The 26352-nt window shown below is 40.0% G+C and overlaps 1 protein-coding gene across 10 annotated transcripts in view; it reads left to right on the top strand.

The window, feature by feature from the left end:
* CCDC126 (coiled-coil domain containing 126) overlaps positions 1-26352 on the top strand; it is a 105436-nt gene that overhangs the window by 47385 nt on the left and 31699 nt on the right. For 3 of the 10 annotated variants that reach the window (XM_049093714.1, XM_025464374.3, XM_049093713.1), the window contains exon 3: positions 5809-5896. The exons of 6 other annotated variants lie outside the window; for them this stretch is intronic. In XM_049093714.1, the coding sequence (XP_048949671.1) occupies positions 5866-5896 (31 nt within the window). In that variant the 5' untranslated portion in view covers positions 5809-5865. Of the gene's footprint in view, positions 1-5808; positions 5897-25322; positions 25405-26352 lie in introns of those variants that run through there. One more of the 10 variants, XM_025464381.3, reaches the window with a different exon arrangement.

The raw sequence follows: 26352 nt of genomic DNA on the forward strand, positions 1-26352 counted from the left end.
TAAAAAGCACTACATTGAATTGTTTCCCATTAGTACTGTTTGGCCCATGGCATATGCTCTCTTATTTTGAAATTTCTTATATTTTTTGTCTTCCCACCTAGACCATAGGGATCATTCAGCCAAGATTTTTTTTTTTTTTTTTACCTCACATCTGGGTCTTCAAAACCTTGGCATTGTGCCCAGTTAATGCTTATTAAATATCCAGAGACAGAGCAGAATTTTACATTCTGTGTTCTGACTTGGTCTTAGGTTACAGCCTTCTTCCAGGGGCTATGTCAGTGCTAATTTAGTTGCAAGAAACAGAAACTATAGAATTTTCACCTTTTTTGGTTATCTAGCATCCGAGGCCTTCTTGTATGGGGAACATCTTATTAAGATGGCAGCTTTTGGGGAGACTGTGCTGTGCTCCCCTCCTTGGTTTCTGCTGAAGGGAGTTCCTTTCTCTCCTACTCTTTGCAGCTGGAACACTGGTAAGTAGCCTTAGGCCTGACCCTTCAGCCTCTCCCACCTGGGCCTTTAAAGTCTGGAGCAAATGGTGCATGCGTGAAGAGACTGTTAAGATTCATGAAACGTACCTGTGAAGTGAGCAGTGTCACATAGCAATGGTAAAGGTATTCTGACCAGATTAGCCTTGTTAAAAGACAGTCATTGGACCACTGAACACTCCAGTGAAGGCTCAATTCCTATCCATCTTCTCGCTTTGGTTTTAGAGTGTCTTGTTGATTCACTGAAACCCTGACATACTTCCTTTTATTTTTCTTAAGATATTTAAGATCAGTTTCTGTTGCCTGCAATCAGGAAATCCTACTGATCCCTTCAATCAAGATGGCTTAAGACAAGGGCACATTTATTATAGGGATAGAGAGGTATCTCATAGAACTCATTTCAGATAGGCCTCTCTGCATAAAATAGCTATGATGCCCTTTGCCACTTTCTATCTTATCTTGATTTCCATCTTGATTTACTGTTCTTTCTAGCATTTATCATCTGACTTAGGATTCCTTTGTGTATTGGCTTCACTGGACTGTCACTCCAGGAAAGCAGGGGCTGCTATTTCCCCCAACATCTGGTTCATTGCTGAAGGAATGCTTAAATAAATGAATACAAAGGCTGAAACAGAATTGAGGTTCACAAAGGATTGGAATCAAAAATAGGAAAACCATCAGGAATGGGGCAGTTTCTCTCCCAAGGATTAATCTTTAGGCCCATGTGTTTTTCTCTACCTTTCTCTTCCCATTTGCTTTTTTATTTTTATTTTTTTTAAGTAAACTCTGTGCCCAACATAGGGCTTGAACTCATGACCCCAAGATCAAGAATTACATGTGGCATGCTCTACCAACTGAGCCAGCCACCTCCTTCTCATTTACTCTTTTATTTCTCTTTACAGACTAATCTGAGGGAAGGGAGGAATAATGAGAAACAAGATGCTTTAAACCAGAGGTTTCCAATCCCGGTGGCTCATTAGAATCATTGTGGGATTATTTTAAAAACATTAATTCCTGAGCCTCACTCAAGAGCCCCTGAATAAAAATTTCCATAAATGGGGCTCTGGAATAGTTTTAAAATCCATATTTAGTGAGCCAGGTACTGAATTATAGTTCTGAGAACATCTGCCCCCAGCAAATTATTATTTCCCCAGAATATTATATGGGGTTGATTTTAACAAATGTTTATTGAGAATACCTAATATGAGCCAAGCATTGATGTAGGTGCTAGGAAACTGTAGGAAAGAAAACCTAGGGGCGCTTGGGTGGCTCCGTGGTTGGGGGTCTGCCTTTGGCTCAGGGCATGATCCTGGAGTCCCGGATCAAGTCCCACATCGGGCTCCCTGCATGGAGCCTGCTTCTCCCTCTGCCTGTTCTCTGCCTCTCTCTCTCTGTGTCTCATGAATAAATAAATAAAGTCTTAAAAAAAAACAAACAAACAACACCAAAGTCTCCAGTATTCTTTTTTTTTTTTTTTTAATTTGGGAAAGACAGGGTGCACGAGAGAACACAAGTGGGGTGAGGAGCAGAGGAAGAAGTAGACTCCCTGCTGAGCAGGGAGGCCAATGCGGGGCTCTATCATGGGACTCTAGGATCACGACCTGAGCTGAAGGCAGACGCCCAACCTACAGAGCCACCCAGGTGCCTCTAAAGTCTCTAATATACTTATGATCAATCCCATATATAGGAAAAGGGAAAGAAATACTTTTATTTTTTTTGTCTCATCACACAAGTATTCAGACTTCAACAATTATTAAAAGAGTAGAGTCCTAGATGGGATGTCAAAAGGTTCAATTTCTAATCTTGCCTCTGCCACCAATGGTCTGTGTTTTCTTGGGCAAGTCTCTATTCTGGGCCTTAGCTTCCTCGACAAAAAAAGCTGAGATAATATCTCCTTTCTGTACCTCTCAAAGTGTTATAACAATTAGATGAGATAATGCAAAATTGAAAATTATAATTTTAATTATAATTATAATATTTATCACTGGAATCATATGATTTAGTAATATCTATATTACTCTTTAATTACTTTCCTTATTGGGCTCGTTTTCCCAACCTCCTCATAAAATCACCAGGCATAGGGTCTGTTTTGTGCTTGCCGCCTGTTCTCCAAGTCACTAGGCATAAAGCTGGGTAGTTGGTGCTCCATAAATACTTGTTGATAGAGTGATTGAATTTGATAGTTATTTGTACAATAACTGAGAATATATGCCCTCTTGTTATCATCAGCTATAAGAGCAGGGAGGCAGGAAGTGAGGAGAGAGTATAGTTAATGCCTGCCAATTTTTCTCTTCATTCCCTCCCTCTCATTTTTAGTGGAATCTGAGACGGCTGACAGGATGTGGGTGGGAATAGATGGATCCGACAGGGACTAAGAGTTTCAAAGCTGCATCTATCTGTTCTACTAAAGAATTGATCTGAGTAGTGTGCAAGGGGAATGTATCAGAATGTGTGAATTTTATAGAACATGTTAAAGTGGAATGTATGACAGACAAAGCTCTTGGGATTATACAAATTAAATACAATGAAGTTGGGTGATGCTTAGACCAAAATGTTAATACAACTTTGCACTATGTAACATCTTTTTTCTAAATTGACAGTGTCATCCATCTTGATTGACTAAATCTCATAATCTGCTTGAGAAAAAGTAGAGATATCTATATATTAACTTTTTTTTAAGTTTAAAAATTTTAAGTTTTAATTTTAATTCCAGTTAGTTAACATATGTTATATTCATTTCAGGCATACGATACAGTGACTCAACACTTCCATACAACACTCTGCTCGTCACAAGTGCCCTCTTTCATCCCCATCACCTAGTTAACCCATTCCCTCACCTGATACCTATGCATTTTTAACAAATGGGTAAACTAAGACATTGCCTAGGAAAGCAGCTTAATCTTTGGGATTTAGAAAATGCAGTTATTAAAAATTGAATCCTTTTTATCTAATTTAGAATATTTGGAGGATTTATTTTTTTTTAAAGATTTAATTTATTTATTCATGAGAGACAGAGAGAGAGAGAGAGAGAGAGAGACAGAAAGAGAGAGAGAGAGAGGCACCACACAGGCAGAGGGAGAAGCAGGCTCCATTCCATGCAGGGAGCCTGATGTCAGACTCAATCCCGGGTCTCCAGGACCACATCCTGGGCTGAAGGCAGCGCTAAACTGCTCAGCCATCGGGGCTGCCTGAGGATTTAATTTCTAAATCTAGTTCCTTATGTGGAAAGAAGGTATAGTAATGAGATTTATTTATTTATTTATTTATTTATTTATTTATTTATTTATTTATTTAATTTTATTTATTCATTCATGAGAGACAAAGAGAGGCAGAGAAGCAGGCTCCATGCAGGGAGCCCGACATGGGACTCGATCCCCAGACTCCAGGATCATGCCCTGGGCCGAAGGCAGGTGCTCAATCGCTCGAGCCACCCAGGCGTCCCAGTAATGAGTTTTAAATGCAATAGCATCCATCATCTCATTTACTTTACATGAGTAATCATTCTGAATTTTAAAATAATGAACAAAATGTAGGTAATTTTGTGGCTAAAAAGATTTATATTTGCATCTTCTCTTTGGTTAAAATCTAACCCACTGAGTGTATGTGAGCATGACCTTCAGATGACTGGGAAATATAGTGGTCATTATGATCTTGATAATTTGGATGTTTATCTTTGCCTTTTTCTGCAATTTATATCTGGGAGTTTGTTTATTTGAGAGAGAGAGAGAGAGAGAGAGAGAGAGAGAGAAAGGATGAGCAGGCGGAAGGGGAAGAGGGAGAAGTAGGCTCCCTCCTCAGCTGTAGGGCTGGATCCCAGGACCGTGACATAATGACCTGAGCTGAAGGCAGATGCTTAACTGACTAAACCACCCAGGCACCTCTGATTCTATACATTACTCAGTGTTCATCATGATGAGTGATCATCATCTATTTCGCCCATCACCTATTTCACCTCATCACCTATTTCACCCATCCCGCCAACCACTTCCCCTCTGGTAACCATCAGTTTGTTCTCTGTAGTTAGGAGTCTGTTTCTTTGTTTGTCTCTTTTTTCCTTTGTTTAGTTTCTTAATTCCACTTATGAGTGAAAACATATGGTATTTGTCTTTCTCTGACTTATTTTGCTTAGCATTAATATTCTCCAGCTCTATCCATGTTGTTGCAAATGGCATTCTTTTTTATGACTGAGTAATATTCCAGGGTGTGTATGTGTGTGTGCGTGCATGTGTACCATATTTTCTTTATCCATTCATCCATCAGTGAACACTTGGGCTGCTTCCATAATTTGGCTATTGTAAATAATGCTACAATAAACATGGAGGGGACATATATCCTTTCAAATTCGTGTTTTTTGTAAATACCCAGTAGTATGATTGCTGGATCATGGGGTAGTTCTGTTTTTAACGTTTTTGAGGTAACTCCACACTATTTTCCAGAGTGGCTATATCAGTTTGCATTCCCACCAACAGTGCAAGAGGGTTCCTTTTTCTCTGCATTCTCACCAACACTTGTTTCTTGTGTTTTGATTTTAGCCATCTGACAGGTGATATCTCATTGTGGTTTTGATTTGCATTTCCCTGATGATGAGTGATGTTGAGCATCTTTTCATGTGTCTGTTGGCCATGTTTTCTTATATTTTTGATTAGGAGCTTTCCTCTAGTTAGCAGGGTCCTCTCACATTCCCAAACCCCAAAGAAGAAAGGCAGATAAGGGTGTTCCCTCTCCTGGCATGGAGACTTCCCCAGATAAAACCTTTGGAACACTATGTGGAAAAATAACACTGTCCATGAAGGGTCAGCCAAATCACCAGAACATCATGATGTAGGAGGTACAAAGATTCCATTAACTTGAATGTGCCCCTCAAAGCCCAGTGGAAGATGCTTCTAGTTTTAGGCCATACCAGCAGTGGTGTCTTTCAGGGAGGCTGTATTCATTTCTCATCTGTGTTTCCTTCCTCCTATTCATACTCTAAGGAAAGAGCCACATCTCCCTATAGGTTTAGTCCAGAGTTCTTATGGCCTCACCAAATCTGAGCAATATTTCAGGCTGAGCTGTGTCCTCCTCTGTTTCACTAATAAGAGTAGAAATAGGTCCTCCAATTCCAATTCTTTCTCTCAGTTGGGTTTCTAACTCTTTTATTGTGGGACAGTATGGTTAACTTCTGGAAAGGCTATATTTTTAGTAGCATAATATTAGTAGCCTTATCTTTTAGGACTAGACTACCTTCTTTACTATTACGTTGCTAACAAGGCACTTTGCCTATCTGAGACTTCAACTCTGATTACATTTATTTGAACAACTGATTACAATCTTTTGTTTGTAGGTCTCGCTTTGATAGGTGAAAGTGAGTTTGGTAATACATCTCACTCCATCTAAGAAAATGGTTTCTAAGTTGCAAAGTGCTATAAAAGGTAATGATTATTATTATAACCTCCCAAACCTTCCAAATTAATTTACTTTTTGTCCACCAAGATGTGGGATAGAACAGAGGTGATAAGAAATCTAAAAATAGCATTGAATTAATCTCTTGGTCAAGGAAATCTCTATCAGAGTCAAACAGCATTTATTAAATATAAATGATGTCCAGAGATCTGTATATGAGGTCCGCAGAAAGATTCATTCATTCACCATGAATTTATTGAGTGCCTACTACTGGTGTCTGGTAACAGTGGATAATAATCTATCTTTTTATTTATTTTTATTAATCTAACATAGGAGATTGATTTAACATACCTAAACATTACATAACAAGAAAGAGTCTCATAGACAAATACATAACTATCTCCTCTTAGAACTTTGCAAAGTAAGTAAAAGTTCCTTAATTTGGCATTTAAGTTCTACCAAATTCTTGCTCTGTCCTACTTTTTTCTTTTCTTTCCCCACATATCTCCTTCGCAATATTATCCAATAGAAATATAATGCAAGCCACATATGCAATTTTATTTTTTCTTATAGTCTTATTTGAAAAGTAAAAGATAACAAGTGAATTAGTTTGAATAATGCATTTTATTTAACTGCATATACGGAAAATATTACCATGCTAACAGATAATTAATATTTTAAGACTATTAGAGATATTTTACATTTTTTGTACTAAGTCTTCAAAATTTGGTGTATAGATTATACTTACAGCTCATTTCAATTCAGACCAGGCACACTGCAAATTCTGAAAAGCCACATGAGCTTACTATATTGGATAGCTCAGGTAATCCAGATTACCCTGTTTTATACACATGACCTATATTGTCTCTTTTCTTTTATGCCTGGCTATCATGCAGACTATTAGATAGCATGAAATGGAGAAAACTTTCTATGTAGCAGGTACAGTCCATTGTGGCTGCTTGTATATTTACCTTCTCCTCCCTACCTCCTACCATAAGGGACCATCTCATGATTTTACTTGCCTCCATATCTTTAATACTTTAACGTGATCACAGTGATAACAAACAACATTTCCTGAGGGCTTGTCTTGTGCTAAGCACTATGCAACCTGCTTTACACATGTTAATTCATTTTCTCATTTTAATTTTCATAACATTCTTTGATGTACCATTACTATTACCATTTTACAGATGGTGAAACTGAAGCTTAGAAAGGTTAAGGAGCTTGCCCAGGATCAGACAGTTGTAGGCTCTAGAATTGAAAAAATGCAATCTGACTTCAGACTTATGCTCTTTTATTTTTAAATCGGGAAACATGATACATACATGGAAAAATGTATAAATTATGCAAATAAATGTATAGTCTAATTATTATAAAGCTCATAACAGTGTAATCCCTATGCATATCAAGAAACAGAAGATTTGAGGGGGCCTGGGTGGCTCAGTTGATTGTGTCCAACTCTTGATCTTGGCTCAGGTCAGGTACTCAGGGTTGTGAAATTGAGCCCCATCCCTGGCTTCCCTTGGGTGTAGATCCTGCTTAAATTTTTCTCTCTCTCTTCCTTTGTGTCCCACCCCCCCCCCCCTCTAAAATAAAAAAATAATTATAATAGAAAAAAGAAATAGAAGATTTGTAGAATTCCAATCCATTGCTTCTTCCCAGTCTCCATAGAGTTCCTTCTTAGAGGTAGCCATTAACCTATTTCCTTACTCTTCTTCACAGTTTTAACACCTAGTAGGCATTCTTTTTTTTTTTTTTTTTTAAGATTTATTTATTCATTTGAGAGCGTGAGAGAGACAGAGAGCATACAAGTAGGGGGAGGGGCAGAGGGAGAGAAGCAGACTCCCTGCTGAGTGCAGAGCCCAGCAGGAACCTGAGATCATGAGCCCGGCTGAAATCAAGAGTCAGATGTTCAACCTACTGAGCCACTCAGGCTCAGGCACTCCTTAAGTATGCACTTTATTCATATTTTTTAACTATAAAAATGGAATAATACACTGTATATTTTATTGTGAGCGGTTCCTTTTTTTTTTAACATTATATATACGTATATCTCTTTTCGAAAGATTTATTTTTAAGTAAACTCTACACCCAACTTGGGGCTTGAACTCACAACCCTGAGATCAAGAGTCACACATGCTCTACCAAGGGAGCCAACCAGGCATCCCTTAACAAGTATGCTAGGGATACTACCTGGCTGGCTCCCTTGGTAGAGCATGTGTGACTCTTGATCTCAGGGTTGTGAGTTCAAGCCCCAAGTTGGGTGTAGAGTTTACTTAAAAAAAAAAAAAAAAAAAAAATATATATATATATATATATATATATATATATATATACTTGTTAAAGATTTTATTTATTTGACAGTGAGAAAGAGAGCACAAGCAGGGGGAGAGGGAGAAGCAGGCTCCCCACTGAGCAGAGAGCCCAACTCAGGGCTTGATCCAGGACTCTGGGATCATGGTCATGAGGAGAAGGCAGGCATTTAACCTACTGAGCCACCCAGGTGCTCCCTTAACATTATATTTTTAAGATTCATAGATATCGTTGCATATAGTTTGTTCATTTCCTGCTATATTCCATAATACAACTATGCCATAATTTATTTAGCCATTGTTATTGGTAGAGGACATTGGATTGTTTATCATTTTTAGCTGGAACAATAGTACTGCTATTAACATTCTTTGACATACATCCTAGTGCCCATAGCATGACTTTCCTTTTTTTTTTAAATATTTTATTTATTTATTCATCAGAATGAGAGAAAGAGATTGAGAGAGAGAGAGAGAGAGAGAGGCAGAGACACAGGCAGACGGAGAAACAGGCTCCATGCTGGGAGCCTGACGTGGGACTCGATCTCAGGTCTCCAGGATCACACCCTGGGCTGAAGGCAGCACTAAACCACTGAGCCACTCAGGTTGCCCTAGCATGACTTCTAAGAGTATATACGTGAAAGTGACATCCTGGCTCACATATGGGCCTGTGTTCAACTTTAGTAGATAGGGCCAGTAGATTTTTCCAAACAGGACTATTAATTTACTCTCCCCATAGTGAAGTGAAAATTCCCATTGCTCTACTCCTGGTTGACACCTTGTCGTTTTCCATCTTTTTTTTTTTTTTTTTTCCATCTTTTTCATTTTAGCCACTGGGTGGTATAGTATTCTCTTAATGTGGCTTCAATTTCCCTGTGTTCATAGAAAGTTGACACTTTTTCACATGTTTACTGATTATTTGGATTTATTTCTTAGTAATGTGCCTGTTCAAATCTTTTTCTTATGATTGTAGTTCTTTACATGTTCTGGATGCAAGACACTTCTTGGTTATAGGTGCTATACATTTTTTTTTCAGTTTTATTGAGCTATAATTGACATTCAGCTCTGTATAAATTTAAGATGTATACTATAATGCTGTAAGTTTCTTATTAGACTCTAAAGCTTGCTTTTTGACTCCTTAATGGTGTCATTTGATGAAACTGAGTCTTAAATATTAATGTAGTCCAATTGATCAGTTTATCTGTTGTAGCTAGGATTTTTTGGATTAGTTTAAAAAGTCTGTCCTCCAGTCTTTTTTTTTTTTTTTTAAAGTAAATTCTATCCCCCATGTGGGGCACAAGATCAAGAGTCTCATGTTCTATGGACTGAACCAGGCAGGCAGTCCAACAAGTCTATCCCCTACTCTCACGATCATGAATATATGCTTCTATTTTATCTTCTAAAAGCTTTATTGTTTTGCCATTCAAATTTATGTCTATTATCCACCCGGAATTGCTTTTTGTGTGTGCTGCAAAGGGCCCAATTTCATTTTTCCCCTTCCAAATGAGAATATATTTCTCCTAGCGCCAATTATTGAAAACAATTTTTTAGGTTTTGCTATGCATCACCACCATGACAACATAAATTCTATGTATGGGTGAGACTTTCTGGGGTCTTTATTCTGTCCACTAGTAACTCTGTCTATTCGTGATCCAGTATCACAATGTTTTAGTTACTATGGCTTTATTTATTTATTTATTTTAATTAATTAATTAATTTATTTACGATGGTCACACAGAGAGAGGGAGAGGTAGAGACACAGGCAGAGGGAGAATCAGGCTCCATGCACCGGAAGCCCCACGTGGGACTCGATCCCGGGTCTCCAGGATCGTGCCCTGGGCCAAAGGCAGGCACTAAACCGCTGCACCACCCAGGGATCCCTACTATGGCTTTATGATAAAACTTACTATCTGGTAGCACAAGCCTTCCTCTTCCTCTTTTTCCTTTTACTTTCTTCGCTTCCTAGGAATGCTTACCTCTGCTCTTCCATAAAATTGTCTAATTGGCTTAAGTTTCACACATACAAACCCCAAAACACCTATCAAGTTTTATCTGGAACTGGATTATATCTACAGAAAATTTGGGGAGACTTGACCTCATTCAGTGTTGAAACTCCTATGAACATATCTCTTGTTTAGGTCTTCTTCAATGTTTGTTTGACTCCATGACCATCATGGGGCTTTGAACTCATGACCCTGAGATCAAGAGTTGCATGTTAGAGCAGCTGAGCCAGGCAGGCACTTTTTCTTCAATGGCCTTTTTTTTTTTTTTTTTTTTTTTAAGAGAATGCCCAGGCATGCAAGTTTTAGGCAAGGTAGGAAGGCCCCCCTGAAGGTGAGGGAGAGAATCTTAAGCAGACTCCATGCCCAGTGGAATTTAATCCCACCACCCAGAGATCACCACTGGAGCTGAAATCAAGAGTTGGCTGCTCAACTGCCTGAGCAGTCACCCCTCTTCAATGTTTTTTAATTACTTCATGTAGGTCTTGCCCTTTGGTTTATTCCTAGGTGCTTAGTATTTAATTTGAAACTATTTTAAGTGGTATCTTTAACAAAATTCTTTTCTCCTAGAATATCAAAATACGTATTGATTTTTTAAAATGTGATTTTATTTTTTTAAAGATTTTATTTATTCATGAGACACACAGAGAAGCAGAGATATATGCAGAGGGAGAAGCAGGCTCCATGCAGGGAGCCCAATGTGGGACTCGATCCCAGGACCAGAGGATCACTTGGGGAGCAGAGAGTAGACTCTCAACCACTGAGCCACTCAGGGGCCCTAAATGTGATTTTTTAAAATTAACTTGTTTAACTCTTATTAATTATAACAATTCATCTGTAGATTCTTTTAGATTTGCCACATTCATAATAATGACATCGATGATCTATGAAAAATAATTTGTTTTTTAATCGTTAGTCCTTTTGTTTTCCTTGCCTCACTCCACTGACCAAGGGCATTGGGGGCAATAGCAGACATTCTTGTCTGCAGCACACTTTTACTTTATCTTTTTTAAATATTTTATTTATTTACTCATGAGAGACACACAGAGATAGAGAGAGGCAGAGGGAGAAACAGGCTCCACCCCGGGCTGCAGGCGGCGCTAAACCGCTGAGCCACGCGGGCTGCCCTGCAGCACACTTATAATCACTATTAAGTCCCTTTGCCTGCGGCTCACAACCTTGGAATTGTTAGTCGCCTGCTGGAGGGTCAGGAGTAGGACGCCCACACGCTCCTTTCAGCTACTGCAGGATGTTGAGACCGAGCGCCAGCCTCGGGTCAATTCATTTTCCAATCCAGTGGCAGCCGGCAGCTTCCTGTGGTTGCTACGCAACGGCGTCGCCCGGCCCCAGCAGTAGGAGCTGTCGGGCTTAGAAGCACGTGCCGCCTCTTCCGCATTCCTGGACTACATCCCCCATAATGCCGCGCGCCGCGACCGGCTGGTCTCCGAAGTGGGGGAAGGGCCAGGACGGGCCGGGAGGCGGAGCGGAAGCGGACTGCGAGGGACGAGAAGAGTAGAATCTCCACGAGCTGGGAACCACCTCGTCCGTGATTCTCCGTCTTTGGCCTTTCTCCCTCCCGACCTGGAGGCTGCTCCGCTGGCGCGGGACGCCACTGACGCCCGCTGATCGACTTTCGCTACGCCGCCCCGGCTCGGGAGCCCGTTGGCGGCGGCGACAGTGACAAGAAGCCCGCGGGCAAGGTAATGGGGAGGGGGCGAGAGGGAAACGGGGCGGGGGGGGGGGAGGCGACTGTGCCCGCCCGCCCGCTCGCCCGCCCGCCCGCTCGCCCTCCGCGCGCCTCTCCGGTATTCCCCTCAGGCCCGGCGGCCGCCCTGCCTCCGCGGGGTCCCGCCCGTGCCCCCCGCCCCACCGGGCCGCTGCCCCCAGGTGTCCGCGGAGAGCCGGCTCGGGATGGGCCGGTCGCCCGCGGCGGCGGAGCAGCCTCTTTGTGTCCCTGCCCCTCCGGGTGTGACCGCCGTGGCCCCGTGGGCCCCGGGGCGGAGAACCGAGCGGGGCGGGCTCAGCCCGGTGGCCGCGGGCGCGGGGGAGCGAGCTCCCGGCGCAGGGATGGATGGAGCGCCCGCGCGGAGCCGCGCTCACTTGTTCTGCTCTTGACAGCTCAGCCCTGTTCCACTTTGAGGGAGAAAGTCAAACGCCCCCCTCCCTCACCCCACCCCCCCCCCCCCCCCTTCAAACTCCGCTCCCGGGTGCCTGGTAAAGATGAACTTAAACTGCTCGTCGACTGTGACTTAAGACTCTGGAAAGCGGCACTGAGAGTGGCTCAGGCAGCCTGGGTTCCCATCCTGGGCGACTCACTCACTGCCTGGCTTCGTGACCTTGGTTCATTAAAAGGCTCTGAGCCGGGGGTTTTCTCGTCCATCAGAGGGAGATAACAGTACACACCTTTAAGTCGTTGGAATAATAATAATAATAAAAATTAATGTGCCAACAACGCCATTAATTCCTTTGATGAAATAATATCCTTCGAGTATTACTTTCCTTAGTTATGCTGAAGTGGCCTCTTCTGGATTTATGAGTTTTGTGCTTTTCTTTGCTTAATGATTAGCGCGATTAGGTTGTGTGTTCTTCCCCTCGTACCTTGTTCAACCTTAAACCTAAGGAAGGAATTCCTTTAAAATACGCTCTCTTCTTAATTTCCAACGGCTTTAAGATGGCTGAGAATGTTCTTAGGAAACTGATGACTCCGCTTTTCGGAGGATCAGCTCTGGAGATACAAGGACTTTATACACCGTCCTTCCCCCCCCCCCCCCCCAGCCGTGCCCTTTGGGAGAATCTTTAGAGGAGCTTAAGTGTTTGTTTTAGCAGAGTAAGCATCTAGGTGTTCTGCAGTTCCTGATGTAGGGCTTCGCCATCTTTTACCTTATGTCAACTTCCCCCCCCCCCCACCGGTCTCTACACTTTCTCACTGGTTAGTAATTTTGCCCCTGTGGGATTTTTGTTTGCCAGTGATAGTTTTGTTCCCAGAACAAGTTGAGTGAATGCAATAAAATTTAGGAGGAATGATTTGAAACAGTTCACATTAGTTCCTCTGTAGTTTTGATTCTTGCGCTGTTCTCTCCTGATATTCACTGACCTTGGTGATGAGTTTTTCTTTAAGGACATTCTTATGGCCCCTAGGTGATTTTTTTTTTTTTTTTCATTGAAAATGTCTGTTTTGTAGTACTTTAGGGTCAATCACTATCGTGTACTATGTGAAATAACATGTCCCAAGTAACGCTGTTTTTAAATGTACGCTTACAGTGGGAGAAAAGCCAGTAGGGCCTGATGAATTTTCTATGTCCTGTCTTCAGTGACTGATGCATTTAAGAAAATTTTAAGAAGAAAAGATGAAGTCGGATGAATGTGTTTCATGAGGATCATAGAGAGCAAGAAAATAAATAAGGGGAAAACCTATTTAAACTGTGGGAGATGACAGGTGCATATAAAGATTTTTGATTCTCTTAAAACTATGTAGCAGAAATTCTCATTTTGAAAAAAAAAAAAGTTTCCTTGTTGGTGTTAGGGCTGTACAGGACAGGGTAATGGACTGTGGAAATAGGAGCCCTTGGTTTTTGTCTTAGATCTCGGTCACTGTCTGTACCCTAATGTTCCTTTGTGTCCTTCTTTTCCTCATGCCTAACCTAGTGAATTGATCTGATCCCAAGGACTCTTCCAGTTCAGACTTTCAATGATGAAGTTTTTTTGGATGTTCCTTTTTAACATGGAACAAATGGATATAAGCCTTTTTATTCATTTATTTGTGTCTCAGGGTTTTTTTCTTTCCACCTGGAGGAAGGGCACACACAACTAGGAACTAGAAAGCTGCTACAAACTAGAATCTACTGATGGGTTCATTCCTCTTTTACGAATTGTACATGTTTTTTCTACATTCTTTTTTTTTTTTTTTTTTTTTTAAGATTTTATTTATTCATGAGAGAGAGAGAGAGAGACAGGCAGAGGGAGAAGCAGGCTCCGTGCAGAGGGAGCCCGACGTGGGACTCCATGATCACACCCTGGGCGGAAGGCAGGCGCTAAACCGCTGAGCCACCCAGGGATTCCCCCTGTTTTTTCTACATTCTTGACATGCTTAGTTCTCTTTCTCTCTACTGTGTATCCCTTTTATTTTGCTCATAGCCTCTGTTTACCTATTGTGCCCGTTTCTTCGTAATTCTAGTTTGTCAGTCCCCTAATCCAAACTTCATTCTTTTTGTGAATTCTTTCCCTTTTGCTTCAATTCACAACATCCTGGTGTTCTTAGGGGCTCTTTTCTTCCCAAGACCTCGGGCAGAGGTGCCAGGTGCTAATCAGCTATGGAAGGGGAGGTGGGCTCATGGGGCACAAAACGTGATTGGCTGAGGCATTAGGCAGGTGACTGAGATAACTGGTACAACACAGTATATTTTAGGTTAAATTTTTCTGTGGCATAGTGATTGAATAGTTTCCCTTTTGCCCTAAAATTTTGTTTTCTTAACCCTGAATTACTTTACCCATTTTCTTACATCTTTGTACTCTCTAGAGCTATTAACTTCTCTCTTTTCTCCCAAGTATACCATCTAAAGATGATCTGATATCTCAATATATGTTTCTGTATCTTAGCTGGAATTTTAGTGTAGTTTCTCTCAAGGCAGTTCACATTTTAAATCTTAGACCTAATTAGGAGAGAATGGCTGTATCTGTTATTTTTTTCCCCCTAGATATTAACTTTGGGCAATATTGTGTAGAAAAAATATTTTAAAAATGGGCCTTTCTCCCTGAAATTACATTCCGAGGTCAAGTCTGTGGAGGACTTATTTCTGAATTTTTTTTGTAGAGAACTGTCTGAACCTCTGAGCTCTGGTGAACATACTGTGGTTTTTTTTTGTACAGAATATCTGCTTCTCTAACTGTAAATTCCTTGGGAGACTATTAGGCTCTGATCTCCTGTAGGACCTTTGGCTGCGTGAGAGCTTCTCTCCTTGCTAGTTGCTGCTTTTGCTGTTACAGCTACTGTAGTATATGTGCCACCAAAGCGAGCACACTGTTTAATAGCTACTTTAACTATAGTCATGAACAAGCACAGGAAGCAGCACTGAAAAATGCAAAAACAGGATTTGAAGGGAAAATTTTTTTTAGATAGATTACTATCTATTATTAATATTTTTCATGTTGCTAATTGCAATGTTTGCATTAAAAGAAAAACCCAAGTATTTCAAGACAGGCAGTGTGGTATAAAGTGTTTTTAAAGTTTTTGACTGCAACCCATAGCAAGAGATATTTTTATGTCAAGACTCCATAGATAACACAAGTGTGTTTGTGTGCACGCATGTGTCTGTGTAAGAAAAAAAATATAGGTATATAACTGAAAGAAAACTGACATAAAACAAAATCTGTAGTGTGTACAGTCTACTTTGATAGTTTCTATTTTACCTTTTTTTTTTTTTAAGTGCCATTTGCAGACTGTTAGGTTGATTTTTGTTCTTTGCTTTAGAAAAACACAGGAGTCCTGTGCTGAAAGTTTGGGATGCCCAATTCCCCCCATTTGTTTGCCACCAGGTAGTCATTAATCCTCTTTGTCCTTCACTCTCCTTTTCTTTAAAATGAGGGTGAACCTCTGCCTTGACTATAGTAATAATGTTGAACTAAACTATTTGTCTTCACATTCCTGGCTAGGGAGAAACCACTGAAAAATAGCTTAAATACCTAGTTGTTTGCATGTTAGCTATTTGTTAAGTGGCATTAAAGAACTACCTAGATTTTATCCGATACCCCATCTTACCACATTACCTTCTTCGTATTATTAGAAAACGTTAATAGGAAAATATTTATATATTTTTCTGTGCAAGGATCACCATATCAGATTATTACTATTCCTGTATATTACTGAACAGTGAACTGCCATTCTCATAAGAAAAGGGAACACAAAACTTTTTGCTTGTGGATTTCCTTCTGTTCACTTTGGACGATTTCTCCAAACCAGGCCATTCCATGCTGGGGATTGGGATCCCCTCCCATTTCCATTTATTTGTACTAAGAAGACCTAGGAATAAGGAATTTACTGCCTGCTCCCAAGATTCTGGTCAGAAAAGAATTCTAAAGGTTTTAGTTGGAGAGAAATTGGAACCAGACTTTATTTCCTCTTCTTTCTCAGATCAGACCTCCTTAGAGGGCCTTCCTTGACCTGATATTTCAGCGTAGACTCCTCAGATATCCTCATGTCACCCTGTTTAGTTTCTCCATAGCAGTTTATGACAAGTTGAAATGAGCTTGTTTCTGTGTTTGCTTGATTATTGTCCCACTCTGGCTGAAACATAATTGTCATTAAGAAAAAGAATCCTGTCTTGTTTTCACCTTGCACATCTCTAGTTTCTGGCACATAGTAGGTACTGCAATAAATATTGTGAATGAATAAGTGAGCAAATGAATGAATAAACTGAGTTCTTTTATGCTTTAAATGAAACTTCATATAGTAAAGGTTGTTCCTGAGCCTAGGCCTTTATGTAGCCCTCCCCTACCCCCAAATTCTTTTTTCTGGAAATATGTTTTTTCTTATCAGTGCCTGCTGATCATTGTGAAGATGTCTTCATCTAGAAGATCTTGTATTTATCTTTGCTTTACTTCATATTTTTGTGTTGTTTTTTTTATTATGTAAAAAAAGCTAAGCTAAGTTTTTAAGATTTCTTAAAAACTTATTGTAGCAACTGTGTAATACTTTGATTTATGATAATAAAGTGTATTTGAAATTTTAATGTGCCTACTTGATAATTTAATCAATAGTCCAAGCATATATTTTCAGAATTTTAAGATCATAGCTCTAAACTGCTATTACTGTTTTCTGGTTATGTTCTTTTTTCCTTTTTTTTGGATTTTATTTATGTATTTGAGAGAGAGTGAGAGATAGGTTGGGGGGAGGGGCAAGGGAGAAGCAGACTCCCTGCTGAGTAGTGGGGGAAGGGGGAGGATGGAGGGCTGGATTCCAAGACATGCCCTACCTCCTCCCCTAGCCTTAGATGCTTAACTAAATAAGCCACCCAGGCACCCTCTGGTTATGTTCTTTTAAAGCAAAAGAGAATAAGCTTCATTTAATATTATAGTTAATCCAGTATTTATAAACCTAGCCTTCCTAGTGGAGGTAAAGAAAGTAGTATGGTATAGAGAAAAACCTAAATAGTGAGTCAGGATCTGTCTTCTAGATCTATATAGTTTCTGCCATTAACTGTCTCATTTTAGTCAAGATACCCGGGTTTTATTACATTTGATATGTCAGGGGATTGGATTAGATATCTTCTTAGGTTCATCAAGCCCCAAAATGGATGATTAAAGATACTTTAATTTTATCTCGAAATTTCCATCTCTCTGCCTCTTTACCTTCCCCCACCCCAAAACATTGCTGGGAAGTCATTGTTGCTTGGGAGAAGGTGGGGTTAGACTCAGGGAGTGTGCTTAAAGTAAACTATAAATATCCTTACTGATTGCCCACAGAGCTCTGTGGGAGTTGTGGCAGTAGTGTAGGGGAGGTTACTCTTGCCCTTAGGAACATGGGATTGAGGAGACAGGGCTCATGACTGGATGAGAAGATGATGTGTGAAATCAGCTCATATAAAGTAATGTGCTGTAAGAGAGAATGAGTGTGGACTAGGGTAAGGTGATGAGGTTTTGTAATCCTTCTGGCTAAGGTAACATTTAAACAGATACTCTAGTCTCATTTTAGGCTATTTGGAAGATGGACTCTTCTCATCAACAGTATGCCATTATATCATCTTTTAGGACTGGATAATTCTTCAGTGACTAGTACCAATGAAATATTTCATGTTTTCTGCAAATTCTGAGAAACTTATTCAGACCTTGCTGATAGCTATTAACTAACTGAATAAGAGAATGTAAGGAAACATTCTTCATAAATAAAAATAATATAAATGTAAGATGTTATTACTATCATATAAGGCAGTGAGAAGGCTGGCTTGACTGGGGAGATATTTTTGTGACTGATGGGAAATAAATTTGCCTTTGGGGACTGGATTATTGGAGGGCCATGAGAGCTAATCAGAGGAGTTTTATTTGGGTCTAATAAAACATCTGTGTTAACTCAGATTATCAAGAATTACTGGCATTGCTGCAGTAGTGCCTGACACTAATAATAAAGATGAGTGTATATTGAATAGTGTGAGGTGTCATTTATCTTTACCAGTATTAGGTAGCTACTTTTGTCCCCATTATATAAATGAGGACATCGGGGTCTAGGGAGATAAAATAACTTGCTCAAGGTTTTAAAGATAGAATATGTAATTTCGTATGGAGTACCTTGAGGCTGGAGGTGGGGCAGGAGTGGGAGTGCTTCTTCTTTTTGAAGAGGCAACATTTGAGCTAAATAATACTAAAAAATGAAAAGGAACTAGGTACAGGGAGAACACCCCAGGCAGGTGAATAGCAGTGGTATATAGATCCTGAGGTCAGAAAGAATTTGGTTTGTCTTGCGTAGTGTGGCTGTAGCACAGTGAGCAAGGTGGAAGTGGTGTGAGATTAGGACAAGAGATAAGGGCCAAAGTCAGGTTTTGCAGGGCCTTGTGGCCTGATGAAGACTTTTCATTTTATTTTAAGTGCAGTGGGAAACTGTTGAAGGGTTTTTTTTTTTTCTTTTAAAGACTTATTTATTTATTCATGAGAGACACAGAGACACAGAGACACAAGCAGAGAGAGAAGCAGGCTCCACGCAGGGAGCCCGATGTGGGACTCGATCCCAGGACTCCAGGATCACGCCCTGAGTCGAAGGCAGGCACTAAACTGCTGAGCCACTCAGGGATCCCCTGTTGAAAGGTTTTTAAGCAGGAGAGTGATATATGACTTTGTGTGTGGTAAAAAATACAAACATAAAATGTACCAATTTAACCATATTTAAGTGTGTAGTTCAGTGGCATTAAGTATGTTCACATTCTTGTACAACCATCACTATTACACATCTCCAGAACTTTTTCATCATCCCAGGGTAAAACTCTGTACCCTAAACTTTATTTTTTTTATTTTTATTTTTTTAAAGATTTATTTATTTATTCATTCAGAGAGAGAGAGAGAGAGAGAGAGAGAGAGACACAGGCAGAGACACAGGCAGAGACACAGGCAGAGGGAGAAGCGGGCTCCATGCAGGGAGTCCGACGTGGGACTCGATCCTGGGTCTCCAGGATCACGCCCTGGGCTGCAGGCGGCGCTAAATCGCTTCGCCATCGGGGCTGCCCTGTACCCTAAATTTTAAACGATAGCTCTCTTCTCCGATTCTCACCCCTAGCCCCTGGTAACTACCATTCTACTCTCTGTTTCTATGTATCTAACTGTTCTAAGTACCTATATTAAGTGGAATCATACAATATTTGTCTTTCTGTGTCTGATTTATTAACTTATTATGATATATATACACACACATACACATATATTTAAAGTAGGCTCCATGACCTACATGGAGCTTGAACTCATGACCCCGAGATTAAGAGTTACATGCTCCACCGATTGAGCCAGCCAGGCACCCCTTAATATTGATATCTTTAAAAGTTAATGTTGTAGCTTGTATCAGAGTTTTATTCTCATTTAAAACTGAATAATATTCCATTGTATGTATATACTGCATTTTATCTGTTCATTTTTTGGATACTTGGGTTGTTTCTACCTTTTGGCTATTGTTGAATGATGCTGCAGTGAATATATAGGTGCACGAATACCTCTGAGGCCTTGCTTTCAATTCTTTTTTGATTATACCTAGAAGTGGAATTGTGAGATCATGGTAATTTTGTGTTTAATTTTTTGAGGACATACTGTTTCCCATAATGGCTGCACCATTTCTCATTCCTGTCAGCAGTCCACAAGAGTTTGAATTTCTCCACATCTACCATACACTTGTTTTTTTGTTTTGTTTTGTTTTTTTGATAAATGTTATAGAGGAAAGAAAAATTTTTTTATCCTCTACCTTTTTAGGTTCAATACCTGGGGCTTTGCAAATTAAACTGCCAAAAGCCAGATTAACTGGGGGAAAAGGTTTATTTCATATGCAAATGAGGGGCATTACAGAAAATGAAATGAAAACTAAAGAAGCAGGTAGGCATGAGAACTTATATGTCATTTAGACAAAGAGCCGTAAATTGTGAAGATCTGATAAGACAAAAGAAAAGGAGTTTTAGCTTCTAGAGGCAGTAAATTGTGAGAAGGTAATTTATGGAGGAAACTAATGGAAGGTAAGGGTTGTTTAAAATGTGTTTGTACGGATTTGTCTGAACATCAACTCCCTGTCTACCATGATGAGAATGTTGTCCCCTCCCTCCCTCCCTCCCTCCCTCCCTCCCTCCCTTCCTTCCTTCCTTCCTTCTCTCTCTCTCTCTCTCTCTCTTTCTTTCTTAAAGATTTTATTTATTTATTCGTGAGTGACACAGAGAGAGAGGCAGAGACATAGGCAGAGGGAGAAGCAGCCTCTTGGCCAGGAGCCCGATGTGAGACTCGATCCCAGAACCTGGGATCATGACTTGAGTCAAAGGCAGACACACAACCACTGAGCCACCTAGGTGCCCCAGTTGTCTTCCTTCTTTCTTTCTTTCTTTCTTTCTTTCTTTCTTTCTTTCTTTCTTTCTTTCTTTCTTTCTTTCTTTCTTTCTTTCTTTCTTCTTCTTCTTCTTTCTTCTTCTTCTTTTTCTTTCTTCTTTCTTTCTTTCTTTCTTTCTTTCTTTCTTTCTTTCTTTCTTTCTTTCTTTCTTTCTTTCTTCTTTCTCTTTCTTCTTCTTTTTTTTTTTTAAGATTTTTATTTAGTTATTCATGAGAGACACAGAGAGAGTCAGAGACACACACAGGCAGAGGAAGCGGCAGGCTCCATGCAGGGAGCCTGATGTGGGATTCAATCCTGGGACTCCAGGGTTATGCCCTGGGCCGAAGGCAAGCAGTAAACCGCTGAGCCACCCAGGGATCCGGGATCCCCAGTTGTCACCTTTCTTTTTTTCTTTTAATTTTATTTATTTATTTATTTTTTAGTTGTCACTTTTTTTTTTTTTTTTTTTAGTTATCACCTTTCTGATGGGAAATTCATATCTTGGTTTTAGGTGGAAATGGGGAGAGCAAGGCAAGGAATGCTTCCTGCGTCTACTGTTTCTTAGCTATCTTCAGTTCCAAATAATCCTTAAACCACAGTGGGATACATACTTTGGGGTGGTATACTCTGATGCCTTTTCTATCATCCTAATAATGGGTATGAAGTGGTATCTCATTGTGGCTTTAGTTTGTATTTCCCTAATGACTAGTAATTTGTACATCTTTCAATGTGCTTGTTGTTCATTTACATATCTCCTCTGAGAACCATTGGAATTGTGACTATTGAAATTGTGACATTTATTTATTTATTTATTTATTTATTTATTTAAATTTTATTTATTTATTCATGGTAGACAGAGAGAGAGAGAGAGAGAGAGAGAGGCAGAGACACAGGCAGAGGGAGAAGCAGGCTCCATGCAGGGAGCCCGACATGGGACTCGATCCTGGGTCTCCAGGATCACGCCCTGGGCCAAAGGCAGGCGCCAAACCGCTGAGCCACCCAGGGATCCATTTTATTTATTTTAAAAAATATTTTATTTATTTATTTGAGAGAGAGAGATAGAGAGAGAGATAGCAACAGAGAGCACAAGCAGGGAGGAGACAGAGAAGCAGGCTCCTCGCTCTTCAGGGAGCCCAACTCGGGGGCTCCATCCCCGGACCCTGGGATCATGACCTGAGCTGTAGGCAGATGCTTAAGTGACTGAGCCACCAGACACCCCTGTGACTTGTTTTTATTTTTATTTTTAAAATTATTTTATTAGAGTTCAATTTGCCAACATTTAACATAACACCCAGTGTTCATCCCGCCAAGTGCCCCCTTCAGTGCCCATCACCAAGTCACCCCAACCCCCCTGCCCACCTCCCTTTCCACTACCCCTTGTTTGTTTCCCAGAGTTAGGTGTCTCTCATGTTTTGTGTGGCTTGTTTTTAAAAGAATATTTTGTCTGCTCTGAGGACAGTGGCTTGAAGTGGGGTTGGAGAGAAATCTGGGAAACCACTTGAAACAGCTGCAGGAATCCAATTGGAGATGATGATACTTGGACCACACTCCATTGCCTCTTCAGAAGATCTAGTGCTCTATAGATAACTTCATCTTAAGTGTGTCTCCTCTCCTTCATTCTTCTGTTTTGGGCCATATACATTAATATCATTTGTAATTTCTGCCATTGCATGAGAGCTTTCCCCTGGGAATCCTAAATATATTTAGGAGTCTGGGGCAACTGTGTGGCTCAGTCATTTAAGCAGGGAGCTGGCTTCTCCCTCTCTCTCTGCCACTCTCCCTGCTTGTGCGTGCGCTCTCTCTGTCAAATAAATAAATCGTTAAAAATGTATATATTTAAGAGTGTATCTTAGGTCAAAGTAACGATGATGAAGGTATCGATGATTTGATTTTGGCCTTTAAAAACTACTTGGGCCAAATTTGAAGTTTGACTTTTTAGTCAGTAATAGACAGTTAATATGGTGGTCTAGAAATTGGGATTAAAAGTTTTCAGATTGTACACTATTTTGGTCGAGCAAGGACTCTAATAAATACTGTGCTCGATTGTAGCCATAAGCCATGGGCGACAATGCAGATCTTTTAGGTCTAGTTGTTATTTCCCTTGTGATGACCTAGGTGGCCTTCCAGGAGCTTGGACCAGTAAGATCTTTTAGGTCTAGTTGTTATTTCCCTTGTGATGACCTAGGTGGCCTTCCAGGAGCTTGAACCAGTACTTGAAACTGAAGGAAAAAATGGGAAGTTCAGAGTACAAGTTCCTCTCTCACTTGCAGCTTTGAATGTTGCACAGAAAGGAGATATTAAACCCTCCCTTTTTTTTTCTTTTTCTTTTGTAGAGATTGAGTCTAAGAATAATTTCTCTTTAAAAATACTAAAATAACTTGCCTTTAGTTGCTAAACAATTAAAATCTTGTCTGCCTTTTTCTTTCTATGTGGCATAACAAAATATCTTTCAGGGAACACAACAATATATTCATATTGATCGCAGGGACTAAAGTGATTCCAGAAGAAATTGTTTTCACTCTCCTTCTACTTCTGTCTAGTAAATGTAGGGCTTAGCTTACTTACCCTGGCAGGAATGACTTGGGTTATGGCAAAGATACTGTTTTTTCCTGCTCCTTTTTCCTTCCCTTTAGGGTCATTATAGGTAGGTCCAGGTAAGAAGCCTCTGTCACTCCTGATGCACTGACTTGTACCATTGAATTTAGTGGTCCTACCAGTAACTCTCATTGCTGCTTCATGAAGAAATTTGAGATTTGGCGAGGGGTTCCCATTTTTTGCTGCACATTAAAATAACCTAGGGTGCATTTTAAAGGTATTTATTATTATTTATTTATTTATGTGAGAGAGAGAGAGTGAGCATGAGAGAGCGGGAGAGGGAGAAGCATGCTCCCCATTGAATAGGAAGCCCACGTGGGGCTCTGGGGTCATGACCTGAGCCACCCAGGGGCCCCTAACTTAGGGCTCTTAAAAACAAAACAAAACAAAACAAAACAAAACAAAACAAAAGCATAACAAGATGGATTCCTGGCTCCCTCTCCCTAGACATGCTAATTTAATTGGTATGGGGTATGACCTGGCATGGGGATTAAAAAAAAAAAAAACTCTTCAGGTGAGTTTAATGTGAAGCATTCTGAGAAGATGCCAAAGGCATGTTTATATCCTTTTGGGAATCTTAGTCACCTCTGCTGGTCTTGCTTGGAATTACTTGTGGAAATGAACCTTTATAATAGTTTTCAGACCCTCTTGGATTGCTTCAGAGAACCCTCATGGGCCTTTGAACTGCTCAGCCCTTTGTCAGGTATTAGCTGCTGGCTCCAGGCCATCTTTTTAACTTGGAGAAGGCTCCAGGGTGCCTTTTCTCCTTAGTAGCTCACTTTATTCCTTGGTGTCCTTTTATAGTTCCCTAGTATAGAGAGGGATAATGGCTCCCAACTTCTCACTTCTTTGCTATTCTCAAAAACAAACCCTTTTCCTGTTAAACGCTTAATTTCTTGGGGTACCTGGGTGGCTCAGTCAGTTAAACATCTGACTCTTGATTTTGAGTCAAGGCTATGAAGACCTTTGTTTTTTTTTTTTTTTTTTTTTTTTAAGATTTTATTTATTTATTTGAGAGAGAGAGGGTGGAGGGAGAAGCAGGCTCCAAGCAGAGCAGGGAGCCCAACATGGGGCTTGATCCCAGTACCCTGGTATGGTGACCTGAGCTGAGGGCAGACATTTAACCAACTGAGCCACGTGGGCACCTCTATGAAAACCTTTCATGTAGGCCTCTTTTCTGAATTTAATAGTCAGCTAGTATATAGTTAATATAGAGCAATAAGGGGCTCGTTACTTATTTTTAGGCCTCCCACCCTGAGAAACACTCCCTGTCTCAACCCACCTCCCTTCCTGGATCTCTTGTTCTCTGTCTAAAGCCATTACAGTCTGGGGGTTTGTCATTTGGAGTTTTGTAAAACCTATGAATTCTAGTAGGGCTGGGTTTAAGGACCTTTTCTAAAGAAATAGGCAGACCCTGAATGGAGTTATAGATTCCGAGCTTGTGGGCTTGTAGCTCTTGCCAGAGTTCAGGCAAGTGAGGTCCATGGCCTAGGTAAAACTCTTAGGCAGGTTTTTCCAGGTTTTGAGGTCATTGCAAATAGTGAATGAAATAGCTGTTGTGAAGTATTTCCTTCATTTGATAAGAACTCAGTAGTTGTTTATGGCTATAGTTTCTGCTGTTTCTGTTTTTTTGCTATTGCTACAAAAGAGGAGCAGAGGTTCAGGGTTTGAGCTTTGAATCCTATCTCTACCACTATCCAGTTGTATGACCTTGGACAAATTAACTTCTTTGCCTCAGTTTTTTTCACTTGTTGAGTGAAAACACTATTAATGTGGGAGTTGTGAAGATTTAATGAGTTAATTCATATAAGGAGCTTAAGCCAGAATCTGGTGCGAAGTAAGTGATTGTAGTAAGGCTGTTATTTAACTAAAGTACTCTCTTTGCCTCTGGTTTTGGCCTTGAATATATATAGTGACCTAAAACTTTCCAGGCCATGATTTTAACCTTTATTTGCCAAAATACCTAGGAGTCTGTGTTCTTAATGTCACTATTCTGGTTTTGTTGTCATGCCAGCTATAGAACTCTGTTGTGACAGCTTCAGGGCAGATACCCCGTTGGTCCATCTACTGGGCGCTAGGTCAGATCATGTAGCACACAGGTCAGACTTGAAAAGACATAGGAGCCAGTAAAGTATTTCTAAAGGAAAAATATATTTAATATACTTATGCAAAATAACTCTTTTAAAATTTTCTTGGGCTTCCAGACTTCCATTTTCTGAACTCAAAATATCTGTAGAAAAAATACTAGGTTATGTTTACTTGACTTTGTTAAGTAAAGTTCAGTAATACAGTATTGATATTAATAGTAGTATTTCAATAACATCATTCATTGTATGGTAACTAAAGAAATAAGTAGAAGTAGAAGAAAAATTGAAAAGGCAGTTAATTCTTATTTTTTAATATAGTTATTACTTTATTATAGTAATTAATATATTCCGTTAGTGTAGTGAGGATGGGCGCACTTCAACAAGAGTAGATGGGTGTTCTTCAAACCTCTGAGACCCAGAATTTATTACTAGTATATCAGGGACTGGATGGCAGGGTAGGTGGAAGAAAGAGAGGGACTTTTCTAAACTGGACAAGTGAATTGCCAGGGTAGAAGATCCCCTGTTTACACATATCTCAACACATCTAGAGAAGTTTCATTACAAAATTTTGTATTTTGATTTTTCACGTAAGATATTAAAAGATACTCTTTATTTTTTGTTTAAAAAAAGATTTAAAAGCACCTGTGCTATAAAGCAGAATTTTAGACCATGGAACCCTAGTTTCTCTCTTGCTTAGCTTATATGTCAGCTCAGTAAACATCTGTTAAAAGTGATTAAATGCTCTGCACAGTTAGCCTTTATTCATTTCTGGTCTTATCCTCAAACTAGATTTTACTAGTTTGGCTATGTGATTATACCCTATTAAGCAGATTAAAATCAGTATATCTTTAATTTGCTCATACTGCAGGAAGTTAAAAAAATTTTAAGGATTATTTTTATTAAGCTATGAAATGCAATTTTTGACTCTGGATGTATTTCTACATAAAGAATTTAACTCCA

This window comes from Canis lupus, chromosome 14 (genome assembly GCF_003254725.2).
Source record: "Canis lupus dingo isolate Sandy chromosome 14, ASM325472v2, whole genome shotgun sequence".
Taxonomy (NCBI): Eukaryota; Metazoa; Chordata; class Mammalia; order Carnivora; family Canidae; genus Canis; species Canis lupus.